This window comes from Melozone crissalis, unplaced genomic scaffold, assembly GCF_028551555.1.
Source record: "Melozone crissalis strain CALT ecotype California unplaced genomic scaffold, PUWL_Pcris_2 ptg000019l_1, whole genome shotgun sequence".
NCBI classification, from domain to species: domain Eukaryota; kingdom Metazoa; phylum Chordata; class Aves; order Passeriformes; family Passerellidae; genus Melozone; species Melozone crissalis.
Genome location: NW_026535797.1, coordinates 22,966,947 through 22,988,185, shown reverse-complemented (window position 1 = coordinate 22,988,185; position 21,239 = coordinate 22,966,947). Strand labels below are relative to the sequence as shown.

At 35.9% G+C, this 21,239-nt stretch overlaps 1 protein-coding gene across 28 annotated transcripts in view; it reads left to right on the top strand.

Moving 5' to 3' along the window:
• The window catches only part of KCNMA1 (potassium calcium-activated channel subfamily M alpha 1), a 411,380-nt gene that overhangs the window by 165,585 nt on the left and 224,556 nt on the right, over positions 1 to 21,239 (top strand). For all 28 annotated transcript variants that reach the window (XM_054276930.1, XM_054276928.1, XM_054276929.1 and 25 more), the window contains one exon: positions 17,299 to 17,360. In XM_054276930.1, coding sequence (XP_054132905.1) covers positions 17,299 to 17,360 — 62 coding nt within the window. The remainder of the gene's footprint in view (positions 1 to 17,298; positions 17,361 to 21,239) is intronic.

Here is a 21,239-nt window from a genome sequence, read left to right as displayed (position 1 = left end):
CATGCACATCTCTCCCCATTCAGACTTCATACACAATCTTGCAAATAGCTCTGTTTCAATGAGAAATTTTACACGTAAAAGTAGCATTTCATGAGAAGGGTGACAGACCTCAGCAGCTGAGTAATGCTTGTTGCCTTTAGTTTACCCAGTAAACTCCCACATTACCATTACTCAGTTTGGAAAACACCAGGAGAGCGCTACTTGTGCATCTGTGATACATGTTCATTAACCCAGCACAGATGTTATTTTCAAGGCAGAATGAATCAGCTTTGTTCTTTAAAGTATAATTGGTAGTACTGGGGTATCAAACCTAGTTCTATGAAAAGCAAATGAGGTACTTCTGGCAATAAAGAAAGGGCAGATGGAGCTTACTATACATTTGATGTTTGACTGTTTATCTGATTTCTTGGGAAGTTTGTGTGTTGTGTGTGATGTTGCCATGGAGCTGCTGATCTTCATATAGCTTCACTATATGTAGTTGTCTTGGATGTAGCCTTGGATATGATCTGGTTTATTGACATATCCTGAAAATGATGTCTCCTACTTAGGTTATTTGTACAAGACTGGATTCTGTATCTATAACCATGTTTATTTGCCAGTGGTATATTCAAAAATTCAAGTCGCGCTTTGCTGTGTTGGTCTAGACACAGTAGAGATCAAAATATTCCAGAGCAGGTTGCTTACTGAAAGTGAAGGAAAAAGTGTGGTTGATACCTAGCTGAAGTTATTTTAAGAAATTGAATATTTTCTAGGAATAAAATTATTTTGAGGGAAATGTTTTTTCAGTGCTATGCTACTGGGTACAGCTGAATATTAGCACATACCAAGTGCCAGGTTTTATTAGTGGTAATCTTCCCCCAGGGTTTTGTGAGAACTGAGAGCTTGTATGAATGTATATCTCCGTCTTAGAAGCAGTAGAGAACATGGTTATCAGATCGGTTAAAATCAAAATACAGTTTTGTCTTCTAAGTCTTAAACTGGTCTGGACTTTAATGCCTTGCAAAACAAGTATCTGTCAAAGCCCACGGCCTGTTTTAGTTAATGGAAACATAGTCTCCTTTTTTTCATGTACAGTTTGCTTTTTATTGTGAGTATGTTCAATGAAATTATCCTTATCCTCCACTATTTTGAATAATTGTGTAATGCCAAGTGTTATGCAATGCATGTGCTCTGTGTTCAGCCAGGCCTGCACGGAGATTAAAGGCAGGGCGAGCAGGTTTGCCAAGGAGCAGTTCTGGCCAGTTAACAGCCTGGGGAGGCAGGGGCAGCCAGCTGACAAGCTCCACGCTGCAGAGTCAGACCCTGCCCTTTGTCATGCCAAAGGCAAACCTGTTTAGGGTGTTTAGGTACATGGAGCACAAAATCTTGTTACCTAAAAATGTAAAGAACGTCTTTCAAGGAGAAAATGCATGTGGAAAAATTGTTTATGAGGAATGTTTGAAGGAGCTGGGGTTGTTTAGCCTGGAGAAGAGGAGGCTAAGAGGTGACCTTATTGCTCTCTACACCTTCCTCAAGGGAGGTTGTAGACAGGTGGGGTTGATCTTTTCCACCTGCCAGCAACTGATAGAACCACAGGACACTGTCTCAAGCTACATCAGGAAAGGTACAGGTTGGATATTAGGAAAAAGTTTTTTCACCAAAAGAATAATAAAGTACTGGAATGCGCTTCCTAGGGAGGTGACAGAATCACCATCTCTAGATGTGTTTAAAAAAAGACTGGACGTGGCACTTGGTGCTATAGTCTAACTGAGGTGTTAGGGCATAGGTTGGACTCGATGATCTTACAGGTCTCTTCCAACCTCATTATTCTGTGATTCTGTGTTTGTGAATGTAAGGCAACAAAAGAAAGGAGAATGGGAGCTGACGTTCAAATAGAGGAAACAAAAGAAAATGGCTGCCTCTTCTCTTTAGTTTGTGGAATGTAATTTAACAGAACAAAAAAGGTTGCTGAAAGTTAATTAAGTTGGTATGAGGTAAATTTTTGTACGTCTTGCTTTTAAAAGTTTAATAAGGGTTTGGAAGATATTTGATAGTATATACTGAAGTTAAATTCTGCTTGACAGAGACATTACATTAGAATAAAGATACAGTTGGCTGTTGAGTATAAATTCAAGTTGGACCTATCAGAGGATTTTTAACTTCAATGTCACTCCAAAAATCATGAAGTCAAACAACATTAGTTTCTCTTTGCCCCTGTAGCAGCTATGCAGAGTAGATAAAAGGCATACACTGTGGCAGAAGAGATACGGTTTTGTTCACATAATGCAAAGTGATCCTTTTGCTACTGATGCTACTAATTATACATTAATAACCTTGTTATGCTGTGACATCATATTGGAACTAAAAACAATGAGTCAAACCTGATAATGTACTCTGTTTTGTTGCTTATTTCATAAGATACTTTGGAAGGTTTATTTATTTTTCTTGTCCCAACAGCACTTTGCAGTGTTTGTTAGGAGAACAAACTAAACACTTAAACCTGTGAATTTTAATGAGTGCCTTTGCAAAGTGGAAACTCACCAAGGAAATTAGTTGTTGATAGTAAGTAAATCAGCAAGGTCCTTGAGAAGATGATATCTTTCCAGATGGGTAATACTTTAGCAGCAATAATCAGTTTCATTTGGAAACAAAGTAGAGGCAGTAAAAGAATAATGAGAGTGGTGGAAATATGTGTCAGGCAGGTTATTTTTGTGATGTCTGACAAGTTGGTGCCATCAAAGTTGCATTTGATACTACTTTATTTTGCACAAAGCAGTAAATAATTTTCTTACTCATCAAGTAATATTTATCTATTATAACACAAAAAAAGTTCAGAAATAAAAGAAAATTTCAAATGTGTTTTTGAAATGGTTGAAATAACACTTTGATCTTATTTATTCCAAATAATATAGAAAAATTCATACAGGCTACATAACTTTGGTTGTGCCAAAAGTGGGTTTTAAAAGAAAAACTTACTGGATGGAACAGTTTATCAAGTTGACGAATGCAAAGGGAAAATACTTTCCTGCTGTAAAATTTACCTTTAACTGAGGTTTAGGTAAGCTTTCAGGACTGAATGATGCCAATAAGTTGTCTTTATTCCTAAATAGAAAAACATAGTATTCAAAGAGAAATACTTTTCATTTTTCAAGTATTACAAGTGTTGTTAAATGTAATTTTTTGCTTTCTGTGTGTACCAGTTAGGCCTAGTGTACCAGAGCTTCATCTGTTGAGATATCTGAGCAAGTGTCTTATTTTGACACTGATTTATATCATATTTGGGATTCAAATTTAGAACATTGCTTGTGTCTTTTTTATATTTAATATTGTCATATTATTCAGCTCTACACGCATCACAAAATTAGAAATCTAAGAAATCATATAAAACTCAGGAAACTCATACAATAATCAATGAAAAAATGCAATATAATTTAGCTGAAAAAAAGAAGGAATTTGATTAGGAAGTATTTGTTTTGACTGATTGGTTTTAAATGGCAAGTTGCTTCTATATGGTGAAAAAACCTGAAACATATGGATGTATTATAAACCTCAGTCCATGAAATTGCAACTAAAGGAGCTCTTAAGTTCATGGCTTATGCAACTTTATTGCAGTGATGTTAAAAGCTGACTAACGCATATTAGCTGTGATAGATCATTAAAGAGCTTCAATTCGTCATCACAGTGAAAAATAGGATAATGAAGATGGCTGAGTGTCAGTTGTTGGTTCAAATTGAGTTTGATTTGGTGCAGGAAAAAAGACAATCCAGGTTCTCTTAAGTTCATGACTCAAAGTAGGACTTAGAGTGAATTTAGTCACACATACAATAAGCAGAGGAATTCAAAATAAGGATAAAGCTAGTATTTTTATGTTTCAGAACAGGTTCAGTTTTCACACAATCAAGCTTAATTGTGGTTTTCCAATGAGAAGTTCAAACATACAGGTCTCAGATTCGAAACACATCTTCCTGCACAAGGACTAGCAGAGAAAAACCTGGCTCTTTAAACAACTTGCCAGGACAATTTTTCAAGTACACTATTCATGTGGAACTTGCATGGCCTACTTTTCAACTGTGTCAGTCCACATGGTGTGAACGAAATAGTGTGAAGAAAATGTACATTCTATAAACAGGTGAATTCAATATGTGGGATTTTAGAGTTAAATAAAAGCTAATGTATACGTTGTGTATATTATTTTCCTTCTTGTTTAGGTCTGTCTGTGCTTTGCTTCCTGCCTTTTCCCTGACACAGCCTCCACAGAGCCCCCACCATCACTGATGGGCTCAGCCTTAGCAACAGCAGTGCTGAGTGTAGGGAAACTTCCAGCAGCTTCTCAGAATTCACCCCTGCAGCCCCCCTGCCCTACTACCACAAACAGGTCATGCAAACCCTACGGAGTTTTATAGCCGTCGAGATCCTAAACTCCCATGGACAGTCTGAGCTTAAAATATGCAAAACCCCATTAATTCTTGTGGTTTCCACTACTATATGAGAGTGTTCTTGGAAGTAGTATTTCAGCATCTCCTTTGAGTTCTGCATCACAGTGAAGAGTCTTCAGGAGCTTGAATTGAAGGCAGGAACTTTGGTCCACTAAAATGTTTCCTATTGTAAAAAAGATGAAAGGATGAGCTTTTCATCAGTCTGCTTGAAGACAGTATTTTTTGCATGTGAACAAATACAAAAAGATGGTAAAATCCTCATACTTTATGTCAACATGAGCAAATGCTGTTCATGTACTGAGAACACTTCGCTCTGAGATCAGACTAATAACAGTTTCTCTTTTTTTTTTTCTGTGAAAAAGGAATAGCAGTGCACTTGGGTAATGTACATTTTTCATTTTAGTTTATGTATACACCAGGAGACTGGAGAGTGAACATCAAATACATGAACATTGACCTGGCCACAGAGTTTAAAAGCTCCTGGACAAAATGAGAACTATTTAATAACTGACTCATTGATGTTAAATACTTGATTTTAAAAAGTGATGAGGTAATAACTTGACCAAACATTTTTTAGTGTCAAGATTATTGAGGTGGAAGATGATCGCTTTTAAAATCTTGCTCCATTTTTAGAAAGTGGCGGGGGATAATAGAATGGACCATTTAACAATAAACACGAACGACAGCAAACAGGTGCTCTATTTCTTCAGTGCATTGGTGACTTTCTTCTAATTCACTCAAGAACTGGTCAAAAATAAGACAGACTGTTTGGTTACTGAGCAGCTTATACCTTACACACTCTGTGGCAGAGTGTCTGTGCAAAATCAGCGTCACCTGTTCTAGCAAAGTCTCTGTTCATCCACAGCCGCCTTTCCTCATGTCCATGTTTTATGTTGTGGAGTAGCCTTGCAGCATGGTCTTATCACTAGTGATGTCCTACTCTAGTTCTTATAGTTAAGAGAGAGCTGCAGCTTTAATTTCAGTCCTGTAAGCACATGTGACTGTGCACTTGGTCTTCCTGGTGTCTAATACACCTGTAACCATGATAAGAAACTAAACTATGGCTTGAGAAAATGCTTGAGCAAGATATCTCCAAGGAATGCATCAGTGCTGCTGGCAGTGGCGTTAATGAATCAGTGCATGGACTCCCTTTCAGAGTCAGCAGTCTGCCTTGGCACACTTTTACATGGGTCTTTGTTGTAAGATTGATCAGAACCCCAGGCATTCTGGGGTTTTAGGCAATCAGCAAAATGGAATTTTAACATAGTGTTTGAAATTATGAATGCTGAAAGCTCTCTCTTCCAGCTCTGCCTGAGAGTCAGGAAGGAAGCACATCAGCCAAGCTGTTGAGAAAACAAATTATTTGTTAGCATTAGGACTTGATAGTGTTCCTTCTTGTGCAGTGTCATCACTGCAGTATAAATATTTCTCATTTTCAGATTTGATATAAACACTTTTCAAGTGTTATTGCCATTTCTTAAGTGTCACTGGACTACTTTTAATAATTTTCTTGTTTTTTCTCACTTTTTGGTCCTGTGTGTGGGGCTGTAAGTGCAGTGAACTGGTTCAGAGGAGGGAGGAGGTCATTGACAAAACCCAATTGATGAGATTTTGGTTTGACAGAAAACCAAAATAGACAGAAAACCGAAAGACCATCACTCACCCTGATGGTCTTTCTCTTTTACCTGCCAACTTTTCCCTTACTAGACAAGAACAGTGTCTTTAGGGGAGGCTGAGCATCAGAGAAGTGGATGTAGCACAGCGGAGGAAAGCAGCTGGGCCTACAGCTGGGACAGAGAAACTTCCTGTCCCAAGCTAAAGACTTAAACTCTTGTTACAGATAAAGATGTGCTAAAAAGGTAATTTCATTGACATCTGCTTTTCAAACTTTCTGTTTAAGAATAGATTCTAGAAAGGTGACCTATTTTAAAATAAAATGGTTTTTGAATAAAGCAACATTGGACTGAATCTCTGTAGGAGCTCAATAGTAAGTAGAGTTTCAGGGGCAGGGAAGGAAAGCACATTAAAAGAAAAAAGAAAAGGGTTTACACTTCAATGGCATAATTTACCTTACAGGAATCTCAGCCAGGTTCTGCAGCACTTATTCAGAGAAAACCACTTTGTCTTTCACAAGATTTGCTCCTGGATGATTTTTATAGTTCATGAAAAATATTTTTTTTTTTTGCAATACTTAAAAAAATCTTAAAAAAATCTTCAAATCCATTATGTACTTTCAGCTTCTACCCATTCTGTAATGTTGTTAAAATGTCAACTAAAACTGCATATTAACATAAAGACATGTAGTCCTAAGAATATCTCTTATAAATCTTTCACCATGACAGCCTCGTAGTTTTTTCCAGTTTTTTCCTACATGATTGCCTGGTAGTTTTTCCAATTTTTTGGTTTTTGGTGGTTTTAGAAATGCCCTGGAAAGAGACTATAGCTAGGCTGAAGCAAGCATGCAGAAAAGGGGAAAAATTATGTACCAGCTGACATTTATGAAACAGAATATAAGCTGAAGTTGGATGTTCCTCATTCTCCACCCTCTTTTATGCCTGTGAATAAGACCACACCATAATGAACGTGGTGGCCTTTCATTCTTACGCCTTTATAAAGGACCCTGTAAAGCAGGTGGGATGGTAGGCAATTTCCTACGTCTCTAGCCTCAAAATGGTGTCTGCATGAAAAATACAGATGCAAACCTTTGGACATAGAGAAAAAGGTTCTCAATAAAGCTTGCAGTTTTAAAATTATAACTACATAGCAAAACAGAAAATGCAGGGAGCAGGTTGGCTGAATAAATCAGTCTTTGCATCCTAGCAGAGAAACTAGTCTTTCCGTCCTACCACTGAGAGAAAACATTCACTGCAAGAAAAGGTTTGTTGTGTAAAATAGCTTTTACTTTTGCTTGCTGCATCATTTGTTTTCTGCATTGGTCTTTAATGATAGTTGTAAATCATTGATTTCATTTCATACCTCATGTAAGTTTCCTATCATTTGGTAGATAGTGTTGAATCATAATTCCAGATTAACAATATTCACAACATGCCATCACCTTGACAATTACAGTATGGAAATCACCAGTGCCTGTAATTGATGGCATCAAAGGCCTCCTTGTCTTTCTCTGAAATATCAAGGTCTGCATATCAGTGCAGTCTTGTGAATCAAGATTTGACCTATAGTAGCATATAATTATGTTTATGCAGATTTTACCTAAGATAAAAGGAAAATACGTGTTCATGTTTTTTCAAGTTGCTGAAACACCTATATGAACTTTTGTTCCATGTTATTCCAAAGCCACTGAAAATGGCTTTCTTAGTGTGGGTGAATGCTGACCCATAAACCAAAGTCACCACTACCCTGAACAGTCTACTTTAGGTTTAGCTGCTCCCTTGAAATTGCAAAACTTTATTTTCTAATTATTTGGAGAACTCACATCTCATGATCAATGACTGTATCAAATAATTAATTGGCAGGCTTTTCAGTTCAAATTAGTCGAAAAACCACAAGAGTTTACATTGTCTCTTTTTTTTGTTGCTGTTGGAAATCGAGAGGTCAGATAAGAATTATGTTTTGACATAGCCTCTGTAAAACTATTGAGGTTTATGCCTTTGTTTGGAACTATCAGACTTCTTCAGACTAAATTACTAAAATGACTAAAATTTAGTGAGTGCTACAATTTACAATGCTCAGACTTGCACTCTATAGTTTTATTTTGTACACTAATTAAAGGCAGCTTTTTGTATTCACAAGTTCTCATGCATAGCTTGATGATTAAGTAGGCTTAGATTTATTCCTAGTGATAAAAAAGTCAATTTTTTCATCTTAAAAGCAGATTGGTTTGAGAGAGATTTTCCTGTAGCTATCAGTCAATGCTATCAAATTTGGCAAAATGACTGAAGGACAAACAATGGCAGAGAAAAAGGAGGAAAAAGATGCTTAAAAAGGTGACTTTCAAAAATACTGTGCTTTTTAGCTCTATTGCCAACTTTTCCCCCTTCCTACATCACGTAGTTTCCTTTTCTTTGTTTTCCTCATTGATATCCCTGTGTTTGATATCCCTGTTAATTGCCACAGCTTCTGATATAGTTGACATTAAGCTGTGCCAATTTGCTGAGCAGAGAACATGACTTGAGGAGCAGTGAGGTCCTGAAAATCCTCATGTGAATGGTCGAAGGTTTAGTGGTCTCTATTAAAAAAGTCATGTTGATGGCTACCTCCCTTTAGAAGTCTATGAAACAGTTATGGATTTTTCTAGACTTAGAGTAGAAGTTGACCAATGTATTTGCAAGTATCAGAAATTGTTATACTCTAGGTTTGGTCTGGAAATAGAAGTGCTAAATTGCATTTATTATAATATATTACAAAAGGTTTAAGAGAAAACCCACATTAGGTAATGGTAGATGGAAGGTGAGAGCTGTGATGTTAGTACTGCAGCAGCAAACTCCTTTTGCAGCCTGTCAGATGCATTTAACAGTGAGTCTTTTCCCTTCTGTGTCTTGTTTTCATAATATTTTAAAGTACATTCTTTGACAAGCATTCAAATGCTCTGTTGTGTGCTGAATGGTTTCAGCATTCTTGATTCACTCTTTTTCTTGAATGAAAATTTACTAGGCTTTACTGAAGCCAAATACGTGCACAGCTGTATCTACCTTTGCTGTATGTGTGAGTTCTGGTTACTCAGAACCTATACAGTTCAAATGGGAGGTTACTTGTTTCTGTATTTGTGGAGTTCTGCTCTTTGAAAATTGAGAAATTGTGGCAGGAAATCTGAGTAACACGAAATCTGAAAATTTACCAATTTATTCAATTATAAAACCTTAGTAAGGAGGAGTAACCTCTTTCTCTATTTCTTCTTTGAACATTTATTGGCATGACTGTCTGTTGTGTAGGTTGCATGTCAGACTAATGTCAAAATAACTGAGGAATGTGAGGATTCCTTTTGTCTGCCATACAATCTAGTATTAATTTTGAATGTATAAGGTAAATAATTTCATTAAATGTCATCCTTAAAGTGATTAATTCACAAAGAAATGTACTTCCGTTCAGTAATTTCTTATGGCATGGCAGTAAAGCTTGAGCTCCCTTTATCAGTACTGTTAATATGTATAGTATTGTACAAATGCACTGTGCATTGGAGGGAGAGGCCTAAATTCTCAGAAGGTCCACATTTGGGACTGCATTTTTTCTTGAGATCTTGTTTGAGTGGTTTCCTGACCTTAAACCATTTACTTCAGAGATATCTTTCTGATTTTAGCATTTTAAAGACACAGCATTTTGTTTACCCTATTGTATTATTATTTTCTGGTATTTTTACCACTATTCTTTGTTTTCTATTATGTATTTTCTTTGACTGTTTCTTGGATGTTCTCCTGTTTTGTTGTCAGTTACAAAACTGAATGGTAAATTATGAGGAATATGGACAACAACTGTGAAATTAGTTTTTGTGGTTTTGTTTGGTTTTGTATTTTTTAAAATCTTGTTATTATTTATTTTTTTAAACAAATACTAATTAAGAAATAGATAATTGCTTAATTCAAAAAGACCATGTTTTCCAGTATTTTCCTTTTTTTTTATAGTTTATTGATGTTTCAGTTCTGTATTGCAATATTCCAGATACAGAAGTGGGTTGGCAAATGGCTACATTACTTTTTACTGGTAAATACATTTATTTGATTTAAGTTGGTAATTTCCCAGATGTTGCACCATCATATAGTTAGATTAGCTTATAAATTAATTATAAAGAATTTGATTGTGATTTTGGGGTATTATCTTGTCTTTTAGTCTGTCCAGGAATTAGTGCACTTTTGTGTTTTCCAAGATGTTCCATCCACAGGTGGAGATTTTTTTTGTATAGACACTATACCAAAAAGTGCAGCTTGCTTCTTCATCTCCCCTTGATCACTTAGTTTAGCCAGAGGTTGGCCAAAGTATTGTTAGAACAAAGAGTTCCAGCTGAAGTTGTCTGGTTCCAATTCTTCACGTGGAGATAAGCCCCCTTTTGTCACAACTGAAGTATAGTAACATGGAAACAGAAAAAAATGAATGACCACATGCTGCATTTCAAGGTCTGACACAAAACCCAGAGGCTTTCTTGGGCTGAGCAGTGGGCATGGGGCTGTGAATTATCAGCCACCAGCACGAGTGCTGCTCTGGTGCAGTGCAGGGTGTGACAGGGGACCCTTCCCTGGGTTCTTTGGCCTTTGCGCAGTTCTGCAGTTGAGCTGGTTGGTTTCATTTTTGCAGGATCTGATTGACAATTCATCCCTGGTTTCTCTAAAACAACATGCCTAACATAAGTAGGATTGTTGGCAGCCTTTATCTGCAGTGAGACAGTGAGGAGCTTGGAAAGGAGAGCCTTGACATCCCCAGTAGGGCGGGTGATGGTCACCAACAAAATGCTTTTGCTCAGCGTGGATGTACACCCAGTCATACATCCACTGTGAGAGCTATTCTTCTAGCAATGTACTAAGAGTGAATTTGACCTTAATTGGGTGACTGCTAGGTAATCAGGAGGAAGAACCTTTAAGGTTGGGAGCAGAAAAGCCCCTCAAATATGCAGATATCTACAGACATATAGTGCCATCCACTTTCTTAGCTCCAGAAAGTTGCACATTTTGATAGAAGGTACTGCTATTTTTGACTAATGATACTGAATTGGAAAAGTTGCATGTGTTTTAACTGGTCATATTGCCAGGCACTCTCCCAGCAAACCTAATTAACTTCAAGCTACAGAGCACCATTAACAGATGGGACTTTTTGTCTTGTATTTTTTCACTAATTAGAAAATCTCAGTCTTTTCACATTTATAGATTTAACAGAAGTTTTCATTTTTTTGTCAATATGTCAGTAGAAAGTTGAGAAAGACCCCAATCTGTATCAAGAAAGCAAAATGAAGCTACAATATTAACATAGATTGAAACATGTACAGAACAGATGACAGAAAAAATGCTTTTTTGAGAATCTTTCCTCAAATCATATTGAAACTGTGTGTGGCAAAGTATATAGAGATCCTTTTTTTGTTTATTTGTTTAATTTTTGATTTGGTTTTTTTTTATATTTCTGTTTCTGATGTGTACTCTAATAGTTCCTTAATTTTGATTTCACAGCATTCCTTATAATAAGCAGTCTGCTCAAATGAGATGTAGTCTGTTCAAGTCTATGCAAGAAAGCTGAATCTTTTATTGGAGAGAGAAGAAAACAGGGCTTGTAGCAGGGAGACTGAATTTGCTAATTCTCCTTAGTATGGTTTCATTCAGAGATGTTTCATATTCTAGTCCCATTGACCTATTACATCATTTAGTTACTACAGTCATGAGTAGTTAGGCGAGCTCACAGTGATTCAGGCCTTTACCATGGCTTTTACTTGTACCTTTCAGATATTCCCAAATTACTGCTCTGATGCATAAATTAGATATTTGGGAACTAAACATGTGCCAATTTTTTTTTTTTTTTTGGTAACTCTTCTCTGTTTGCTCTTAGCTGTTTTCTGTCTCAGAAATAATGTTGTTTCTATATTTTTATCAATATTATTCAAGTCTGTAAAAAGAGATGCATTACATATGAACTGTATTTTTAAAGATATATTTACCATAAGTACAGAATTTTAGTTTTAGTAATAAATTAAAACCTTATTATACTGGGTAGTAACTTAGTGGTACCAAAAATATAGTTCCAGAAAAATTGGCAAGAAGTTTATCATAGAGTTACTGACACCTTTCTACTTAAATAAAACCCTTTAATGCACAAAGCCCCTTTGCTGTCATGGGCAGTGCTGCTGCCACTGATGCCATGTCCTGTTTGGGGTCTTGGTGGTTGCTGTGGCCTCAGGAGAGCTCTCAGCTGTGCAAGATCCACTGCAAACACCTGCAGTGAAGGGAGTGGTTGCCCTGATGAGTTGACATGGAGTATTCCTGCCAAATCCAAGCAAGAGGGAGAATTGAGAGCCTGGAGAGGTCAAGTAATATGCTTGTCACGCATCACAGGAATGGTAGGACTAAGGACAATAACCAAGGCTTCTGATTACTCATGGTCATCAATCAGAGCTAGTGCTGGACTACTTTGATGCCTTTTGGTTTTAAAATTAAATCCTTGCTATGAATTTTCTGACAGAAGTTTACAGAGAATTTACTGCCCGCTGGTTTATCAGGTAATCATTTCTCACTCCCCTTCACCTTCTCTTTTGGATAAACTCAGACTTGTCTTGGAAAATGTAAGCCTATATGAGCTTTGCTGAAGGGGAAAATTTATATAGCAAAAAATCTTGTAAAACTGCCAAATTTACAGTACTGTTTTTATTGTGTGCTGATGACTAAATTAGTTACTGTAAAATTTAATACCTGGTGAACTTTTTAGTTAACTCCTTTTTGTGTAATAGCAGTAAACAAAAAACAAAATCGTAAAATGTCACTGAAAGGAAATGACTTGCATGTAAAATCTTGTAAAAGATTTTCAAGTCTGGGTTTCTGAAAAGTTTTTAATGTGGCTATAAAAATTGCAAAATTTGGATTTAGTGTTTTAGTTGCTTTAAGCTCAAAATGAAGATTGAGTAACTCAGAGTTAGCAATTAAGTATCTAAGTTAGCAATTAAGTTAACTCAGTAACTAAGAGTTGGCAATTTTAGATAAGATACTCTGCATCTTCTATGGTCAAGAAGGTCTTACTTTTGTTACATTGCAGAGATGTGGGTGCATCTCCTGGAGTCTACGAAGTAATGCTGGGTTTGCCAAGCTAGAAGGAATTGATAACTTCTGAAATGTAACTTGAAGCAGGTGGATCCTTAGATTTTTATGGTTTTCATTCCTAACAAATCTGGATAAGCAAATTCTGTCTGTCTATAAAAGAACTACAATTGATTTCTTATTTGATGGTTAAAGGACATTTGGGGTTTATATTTAAGGTATGAGAATTTTCATCCAAGTTAGATCAAAACATCAGGCTATTCACATCTTAGTAGTGGAGACATTTGTAACAAAAGTTTGATGGATCATTGAGGCTTTAGCTTTATGTATACAGGAACTAATTAGTGTTCTCCATAACTAATTATAAATATAAAAACAAATGAAGTTATATTTTAAAATCATAGTTGATAAAACTGAGTATCTTATTAAGAGATTTTACTGTGTGAATATAGAAATGAAAACCAAGTAAATTTCAAAACATATTAGTAACTAAAACCCTACTATATTCTAAGGATTACAATGGCTTTTGGGTAGAATAATTTAACCATAGAACAAGAGTTTGAAAGAAACATTTTTGAAGAACAGTACAGAAGAGATTGTTGTCAGAAAAAATAAGAACTCTCTGATGCCCCAAGGTGTTAGGGGTTACAGATTTCTGAAAGTTTTTGGGGTTTTTTTTGGTTTTTTTTTTTTTGTTTTTTTTTTTGGTTTTTTTTTCACTGCATACATCCTATTTTAATACTTAATTTTGGAGGAAAATAAAAAGAGATGATTATTCCTTTTTTATTTTGTGCTTTGCCTCTTGATTTCTATGCTATTTTGTATTAATTATGTTTGGATAATTTAATCTTGTATAAGCACAAATTTGCCTTTGAAACTTCAAAGAGTTCTGTTTCAACTTTCACAGGACGTTCAAGTGTTACAGCATATGAGAGTCTGAAGTTCCTGCTCTGGAGCCTCTTCATTAACAACTGTAGCCCTTCTGTCTAATGAACCAGCCTTCTTGCTGGCCCTTTTTTCTTCAATAGTGCAGTTTTGGAGTTGTAGGGGGAACAGTGCCACCCCTTGGATTATCCCTTTGTTACATGGGCTGGGGCCTGAGCCTATTTGGGACAGTGTTTCTCAGAGTTGGTGCTTGCCTGCAGTATTATTATGCTGTTACACCCTTATCAAAACTCCCCTTTTTTTCTTTCTCTTTTTTTCTTTTTGCATTTATTATGGATGCCTAAATTTTGACTGCAGTCGAAGCTCTTCTAGAACATCTTGAAATCAGTCAAAACATTTTTAGTTTTCCTTAGATGAATTTTATATGCAGCTTCTCTGACTCTTGCCATAAAAAGGCATTCTTCATTTTCGTTTAAATCTGGGGCTGGATCTTTCTGTTCCTTTTTTTATGAAAGATTTAGGGATATGCAGCAACTATTCCATGTATTTCCCCCTCTTTTCTTTAATCAGATTGGTGTTTAATTTGTTAGTAAGTGCTTAGTCAGTATAGCTGTTAGCAAATGAGTTCACATTTCTCAATCTTATACAAACAGCAAGCTATTATAAATTAAAGGATTCTTTCCTTCTGTACAGAGGGTTATAATAGATGTGTAGCAATTGCAATGTTTTGGCAAACACATTGAAATAATAAACAAAGGAAGCAAACTTCTTGCCATGGCCTAGTTAACAAGAAAGGCAGCAATTCACATACATGTGTGCTTTTCCCTCCCTCAGATTTGAGTTGCTGTGACTTTGGGGTATGGGTCTATGTTTGTGACACCCCTCTAGCCTAGTAAGGTCTCTAAAACAGTTATTATCTCCCCTGGCAATCTAGGGAACACTAGAGCAAGCTCAGTAATTGTCATCCTGGGTCTGAATAACCAGCTTACACTCCATGCTCTTTAAATGGGAATACAAAAAACTTACATCTGAGACATTATCATATAGCATACAAGAGTGTGGGGTTTGTTAAAATCTATTTATTTTTTTTTTAGTTTATTTTATTATGGCTTTAACCTGATTGGTTCAGGCTCTGCTTTTCCCACACACTTGATGGTTTCAATTTCAGCTCAAGTCCCCTGTCACTTAGCAAAGGAAAAATGTGTTTCTCTGCTAGCAGGTAAACCAAATGGAGTTTCATGTTCCATTCTCTTCTGATACCCTTTCTGTGGATCTTTGAAACATTATGTATCATGTTAGGTATGTGTTTCAAGGCAATAGAAGAGAAAATAAGCCATGATTTAAAATCAGGTGTGTGTGTGTGTATATATATATAAACATATAAGAAACAGAGAAGGGTAATGTTGTAGTCTTGCATACATACATATCTCACTGTTTGGCATAGCATGGGAATCTGGAGCTGCTTGCAAAATATAGATATTTGCATTTTAGTGGCAGTTACATGAACTATCCCAGAACACCTGAAAGCCTTAAGTGTTTTGGAAGGTCTCACCCAGAATCTCTGTAACATTTAGGCAGCACAGTGATGATTAGCAAAGGACTGGCTATAACTGAAATGTAAGGCTGATCCAGTGTTTTGCTGGGTTTGCTCTACAGGACTCCTTTGGGTCAGAGGCAATGACTGAAAGTCATAACTCAGGACTTGCTATGTGAAAAGGAAAATAAAAGTTTTACAAAGCCCTTGTGTGCTTTGTGAAACTTGAATGAATAAGAAGAGTATTTATAGAGTCCCAAGTGGATTACAATCTTAGTTTTTAAAATTTCATTTCCAGCATTAAGTGGCCATCTCAGCATTCTGCAACCCAAAACTCCTGCCATAGAGTGAATCTCTTTTGTCCTGTGGCTTTTTTGGGGTTGTTTTTTTCTTGTTTTCTTTCTTATGTTATTTATAGGTAGTTTGCTTTTTATTGTTTCTTTATTGCTGTTTTCTTTCTTTATTTTTTTAAGAGATACCTATATTTAATAGTGGTTTGAGGGTGCTGTTACTATAGAAATGATTCCGCAGAATGCAGAGTAAAATATTACCACTGATACTTGACTTTAAATTATTTGAATGTGAATAGCTGTGTTTAAAACTGGTTGGGGAAAAAGCAAAATTTTTGCCAAAATTCTAAGCTCTGTGTTCTCAGAACACTTAGCACTCTTTAAAATTTTGTTTTTGAAAAAATGCAGACTTCCCTTGAAATGGATTGATAATAAATTATGGAGCAGATTTGATTCAGATTGAAACTGTGATTGTATCTAGCTTGGAATATTCCAACAGGTAGGGCAGAATGTGCATAATAATGTGATTCCTACTGTCTTAATTCAGAGAAAAATGGGCCTTAGGTTTGCTGCTAATCATAATTTGGGGTATGTCATCAGATAACAGTCCACAAGTTCTATTCATCACTATAATTTCTTGTGATGGTGAGACTACTACCAGTTGATATGCATTTAATAGCTTATTTCACCTTGTAACACCTAGATGTTAGCACAAATATATTAGACTTAGGTAGTAAAAATGTTACTTCAATGAATTTCATGCTTCAATTCTTGAATTTGTTGGACAGATCTCACTGGTTTGGGTGATAATGCATTGGACAAGACAACAGATACTTGTACTTAGGCAAAATACTCTTTTTCAGACATTCACAAAGTAAAAAATATTATGGTCAGCAGGATATAAAAGTAAGGAAAAATCTTTAAGCTTTCAGTTGAACAGTTATTTTAACAATTAGTATTAATTATGTAATATTCATACGTTAATGACTACTTTATTGGAAGATATGTACATGTTTGATATTGGCCATGCAGAACTTCAGAGTTTGGTTATGTAATAATTATTATACCTTGCTTCAGATGCTGCCTTTACAGCACTGAGTGACAGCTGGGAGCAGAGGGATGTCTACACTGTTTCTTTAAACTGTTTGACAGTTCACTGTAGTCTCTATGGACATGAGTGCATTCTTACAGTTTTCCTGTGGGTTTCACATCCATGTATATAAATGGAAGTTTGGTCACTCTTGGTTTATGTACCAATGAGCAATCCTGAAAGATAGGTCTGGTAAAGACAGATTTTTTTTTCTCTTTTTAATGCAAGAAAGCATTCTATGATAATATATCGTGTTTGAATCTCAAGTAGGACTAATTTCCTAAAGAAAATCAGAGCTGAAATTAAGCTAGCTTATGATTTATTTTTGTTGTCTTTGTTTTTGTATGTAAAAGAATGAATGGTTAATGGTGTTAAATAATTACTCTTTTCTTTTCTTTTGTAGGTTGTCTTAGTCTTCGCTCTTAGTATTGGTGCTCTTGTAATATACTTCATAGATTCATCAAAGTGAGTATTTGAGTACATTTTCCTTTCTCTCCTTTCCTGCAACAATTACACATCTCTGAATTTCTCCATTCATCTACTTCAAATCAGTGCTTGGTCTCATCGCCTGAGTGCAAAGAACTCTATAATAGCAAAGGTTCTACAAAAATAACTCAAGAATGGGAAAAAAATATTAAATATACTGAATTGAACACAGTCACATTGGATCTGTAAAATGGAGAGGAAAACTACTTTTGCGTATTGAGATTATACATACTATTGCAAAATTACCGTTTTTAGATTCATTACACATGTGTAGAATCTTTCAAAATCAAGACTAGGATAAGAAATACAGGCTAAAAATATTTGTCAGAAAATTGCAGTTTGGATGAGGAAAAAAGCATCTGGGGAGACTGACAAGAACACTTCTGAAAACCTCTGCATGAATTAGCCAGTATGAGCATCTCTGTATTTCCAGCTTCTGAGCGTGATAGGTTTCTACTAAGATAAGGTGAACTACTAATGGTCTGCAAAGCATCTCAGAATTTTTTAGGTTTACTCTGATGTTATCATACAGTGGTGTGGTTTTGGCCAGGCAGTAGAAAGTTTCATCAGTCTGTGTGGTGGTTTGATACAAACGAGATAACTCAGACCTTATTCTGATAATGTTCATACTCCACCCTTGTGTTCACATCAAGCTGGGCACTGTCAGTGTTGTAACAGGCACACTGGTGGCCTAACACAGAATAAATGAATAAAAAGGGACTTAAAAAAATATTCTTCCTTGAATACAGCTCTTTTGGGAGAGTGATATTCTGAAGAATCAATAGCAATTTAAAGTTCTATGATGACAGAGAAAGCTCGTGCTTTCTCTGAGCTAGTTTAAGGCTTTCCATTACTGCAGCTGTTAAGATTGTACGCCAGAGTCAGTCCATGTGAGCCTGCCTAGTGTCTGTAATGGCAGTAGTAATGTTCTAAACCAGTCGTTCTGTGACTCAGAAAATCAGAAATTCCACTGCTGACATCTGTACATCCTGGTATTTAGGATGCGGTGGCACCAGCAAAAGACGTTCTTGGATATGTGGATGCCAGCCCTGTGTTGTGCGAGTTTGAAGCCGTAGATGTGTCAAGTATAATGCAAATAACTAAAGCAGAGGTTTTCTTTGTGGGGAGGAGCCATGTGGTGGGAAAACTCAAGTTCTGTCTTGAGCTCCCTTGGCGTGAGGACAATTGGTTTTCCTTCTTAACTTTGCAATGAGTGTTTCTGTTAATTTTAGCAGTTTTCCCTTAATATGTCACCACTGAAGTATGTAAAGTGGTCCCTTTCTGAAGACTTCTGCAAAATTTTTTAAAGGAAAGTGGCAAAACTTCTAGATACCTGATATTTCCAGGTCAAAAATGTGGAATAGATAAAAACCTATTTTTACTTATGTTTTGATTTCAGATCAACTACAGCTATTTGTCAGGTTGATTGGTTTTTGTGAAACTAGTGGAATATATAATGAATTTTTGGCACTGCATTTTTGAGTCTTTGACTGTTTTCCTTAAGAAGAACAAAGCTGACAACATGGGAGACTTGAGCTTTCTTTGGGCCACCCAATCCAAGTACTACTACCAGCTTATTGATTGCCTGATCAACAAGTGTTTTAATGGGGCATTTCTCTTGGTTTTCAGTCAACATTTAACTCGTGCTGCAGTTTAAATTCAGGAACCTGATGTTAGCATACTGTACTATACTGTACTTGCACACTTTTTCTTCAGTTTCTCCTCCTTTCTCCCCTTTTACCCTTTAGTTCTACACACACATCTTGGTCTTTTCTGTGTGTTTTTTTTTTTTTTTTTTTGGTTTTTGGGGGTTTTTTTGGTTTTTTTTTTTTTTTGGGAAATGCTTAGTGGATTAATTTATGGTAGAACACCCTATATATATCCCCAAAGGGAAAAGTTCTGCTTAATTTTATTCTGCAGACCTGACACCCATTTCAGCAATGCAGAATCAAATACAGTGTTATATCAGTGTATTTAAGATCAGCAAGTGCATGCATGTAAAAGTCATTCCTTTGAGAATTTGGTCAAATTATTTTGTATATGGATGACTTTTTGAAAGGACTGTGATTCCCTTGAGGAAAACAGTTTTCTTGTGCTTCTTCTATCTCCTGTGATGCCTTTGAGTTCATTTTTTGGCTGTTGTCTTTATTATTTGGGGTGAAGCAAGTCTGTCTTACTCTGCTAACAGTTAGACTTCATGATTCCAACCCAGGTGATTTTGTCTACTTGTTCAGCAGCAATTTAGCTGGAAATGTGTCAGAGATACTATACTAGAACTTACTTACCAAAGCATTGCAACGTGAAAAGTCTGATTTTCTTGTTTTGGAGGATTCATGCTGGTTTCTTGCCATTGCATGAGAATAAATTAGGAAGGAAGGATGCATTGGAAATCTATATATTTTGTTTGAGAAGTTTCCTGTGTGACAGCATAAGGAGAAAAGTATCATTAGCAAATTCTCTTGGAAAGTCTTACTAGATATTTTTTTTCTCCTGAAAGCAGCACTTTGTATCCTTATGAATTCTCTTGTGGGAACATTTGAGGCTAAGTTGTGATAGTGTACTGTATTTGGCTTTCCTGCTTGTTTGCTACTGCTTCTGTGTTTTGTCTTTTGGGAGACATTTGATTTTACTCAGCAAAATCTTCTACAAAAATCCTGCAAGCCTGGTGAGGATGATTCATTCAAATTTATTACAGATACGGTGTTACTGCCCAGGAGAATTCACATCTTTTTCATTTGTGTAGTCTGTGTTACCCCTTTTACAGACATGTATGAGGTATAAGGTTTATCTGAATAGTTCAGTAAGTCTGTGTAAACATAAACACTCAAGTGGTTTTAGATACCAATCTCATTTTCATTACAAGTCCTTAAGCTTTTCTATTTTAACTGGAATAATCTGCAGAACATTTGTGATGATTCCTTCTCGGTTTCGTGGCCCTTCAAGGAAACAGCAATTTTACTTTAATTTGTATATCAACAATGCTACATCTGAATTTTAAGTGGATCTCATTGGCCTGATGTATAAAAAAAAAATGAAGATGAGTCTAATAGGATCAGAAATCAGTTAATAGAAAAAGCTCAGTTTGAGCTTTGATTTTATTATAGCTTTCAGGTTACAATTTGTTTTTCTGAATTATTTCTTTTCAATTTGCAAGACACAGAAAAGTAAAATACTGATTTTCTCAAGTAACCAGTTTAGGGCTATGCTGTATCATTTTGCTGAGGACATCCTGTGCAGTTCATGGTTCTGTACTCCCAAGTATGTATTTACCAGTATTTTGGGTGTGCACAGATTTTACAAAGCCTTTCAATCTTCATGTTTGAGGAGTAAAGTAAGTAGGACTTCAATTGTGCTAAACTTTGTTTCAAGCCTTCCTGCTTATAGTGAAATCTACTAATGCAAAAGTATTTTAATTATGTTTATAAAGTTTGCCTTAGTACACTCCCAAATCCCCACTAAGTGGCTACAGGAGCATTCCTTCATGCTAAGTACACAGTAGAATTATTTTTTTTATATATATATAGTTTTTTGTGATGCATGACTAAGAGATATAGAAGTTGACTTAAAATTCTGGGATCTGGTTCAAGGAAATGCAGTTAAATTATGTTTACCATTGCTGAAATTGCTAAAACTTCAATGGTCTGTGTCTTGGCAAGTAGATTAAAACAGTATTATTCCCTGCATTCTTGTGAGGGGAGTTTACCACAGTACCTTGCAGCTGGTGGCATTGTAAAAATTTTAATATTTTGCTAATTTTAATTTTGTTAGCACTGCATCAGTTTCTGTGAGCTGATAAATTTTGTTCCACGCTGAAGGAAATCCAGTTTATATGTGTTCTCTTTGCCTATTTTTTACATA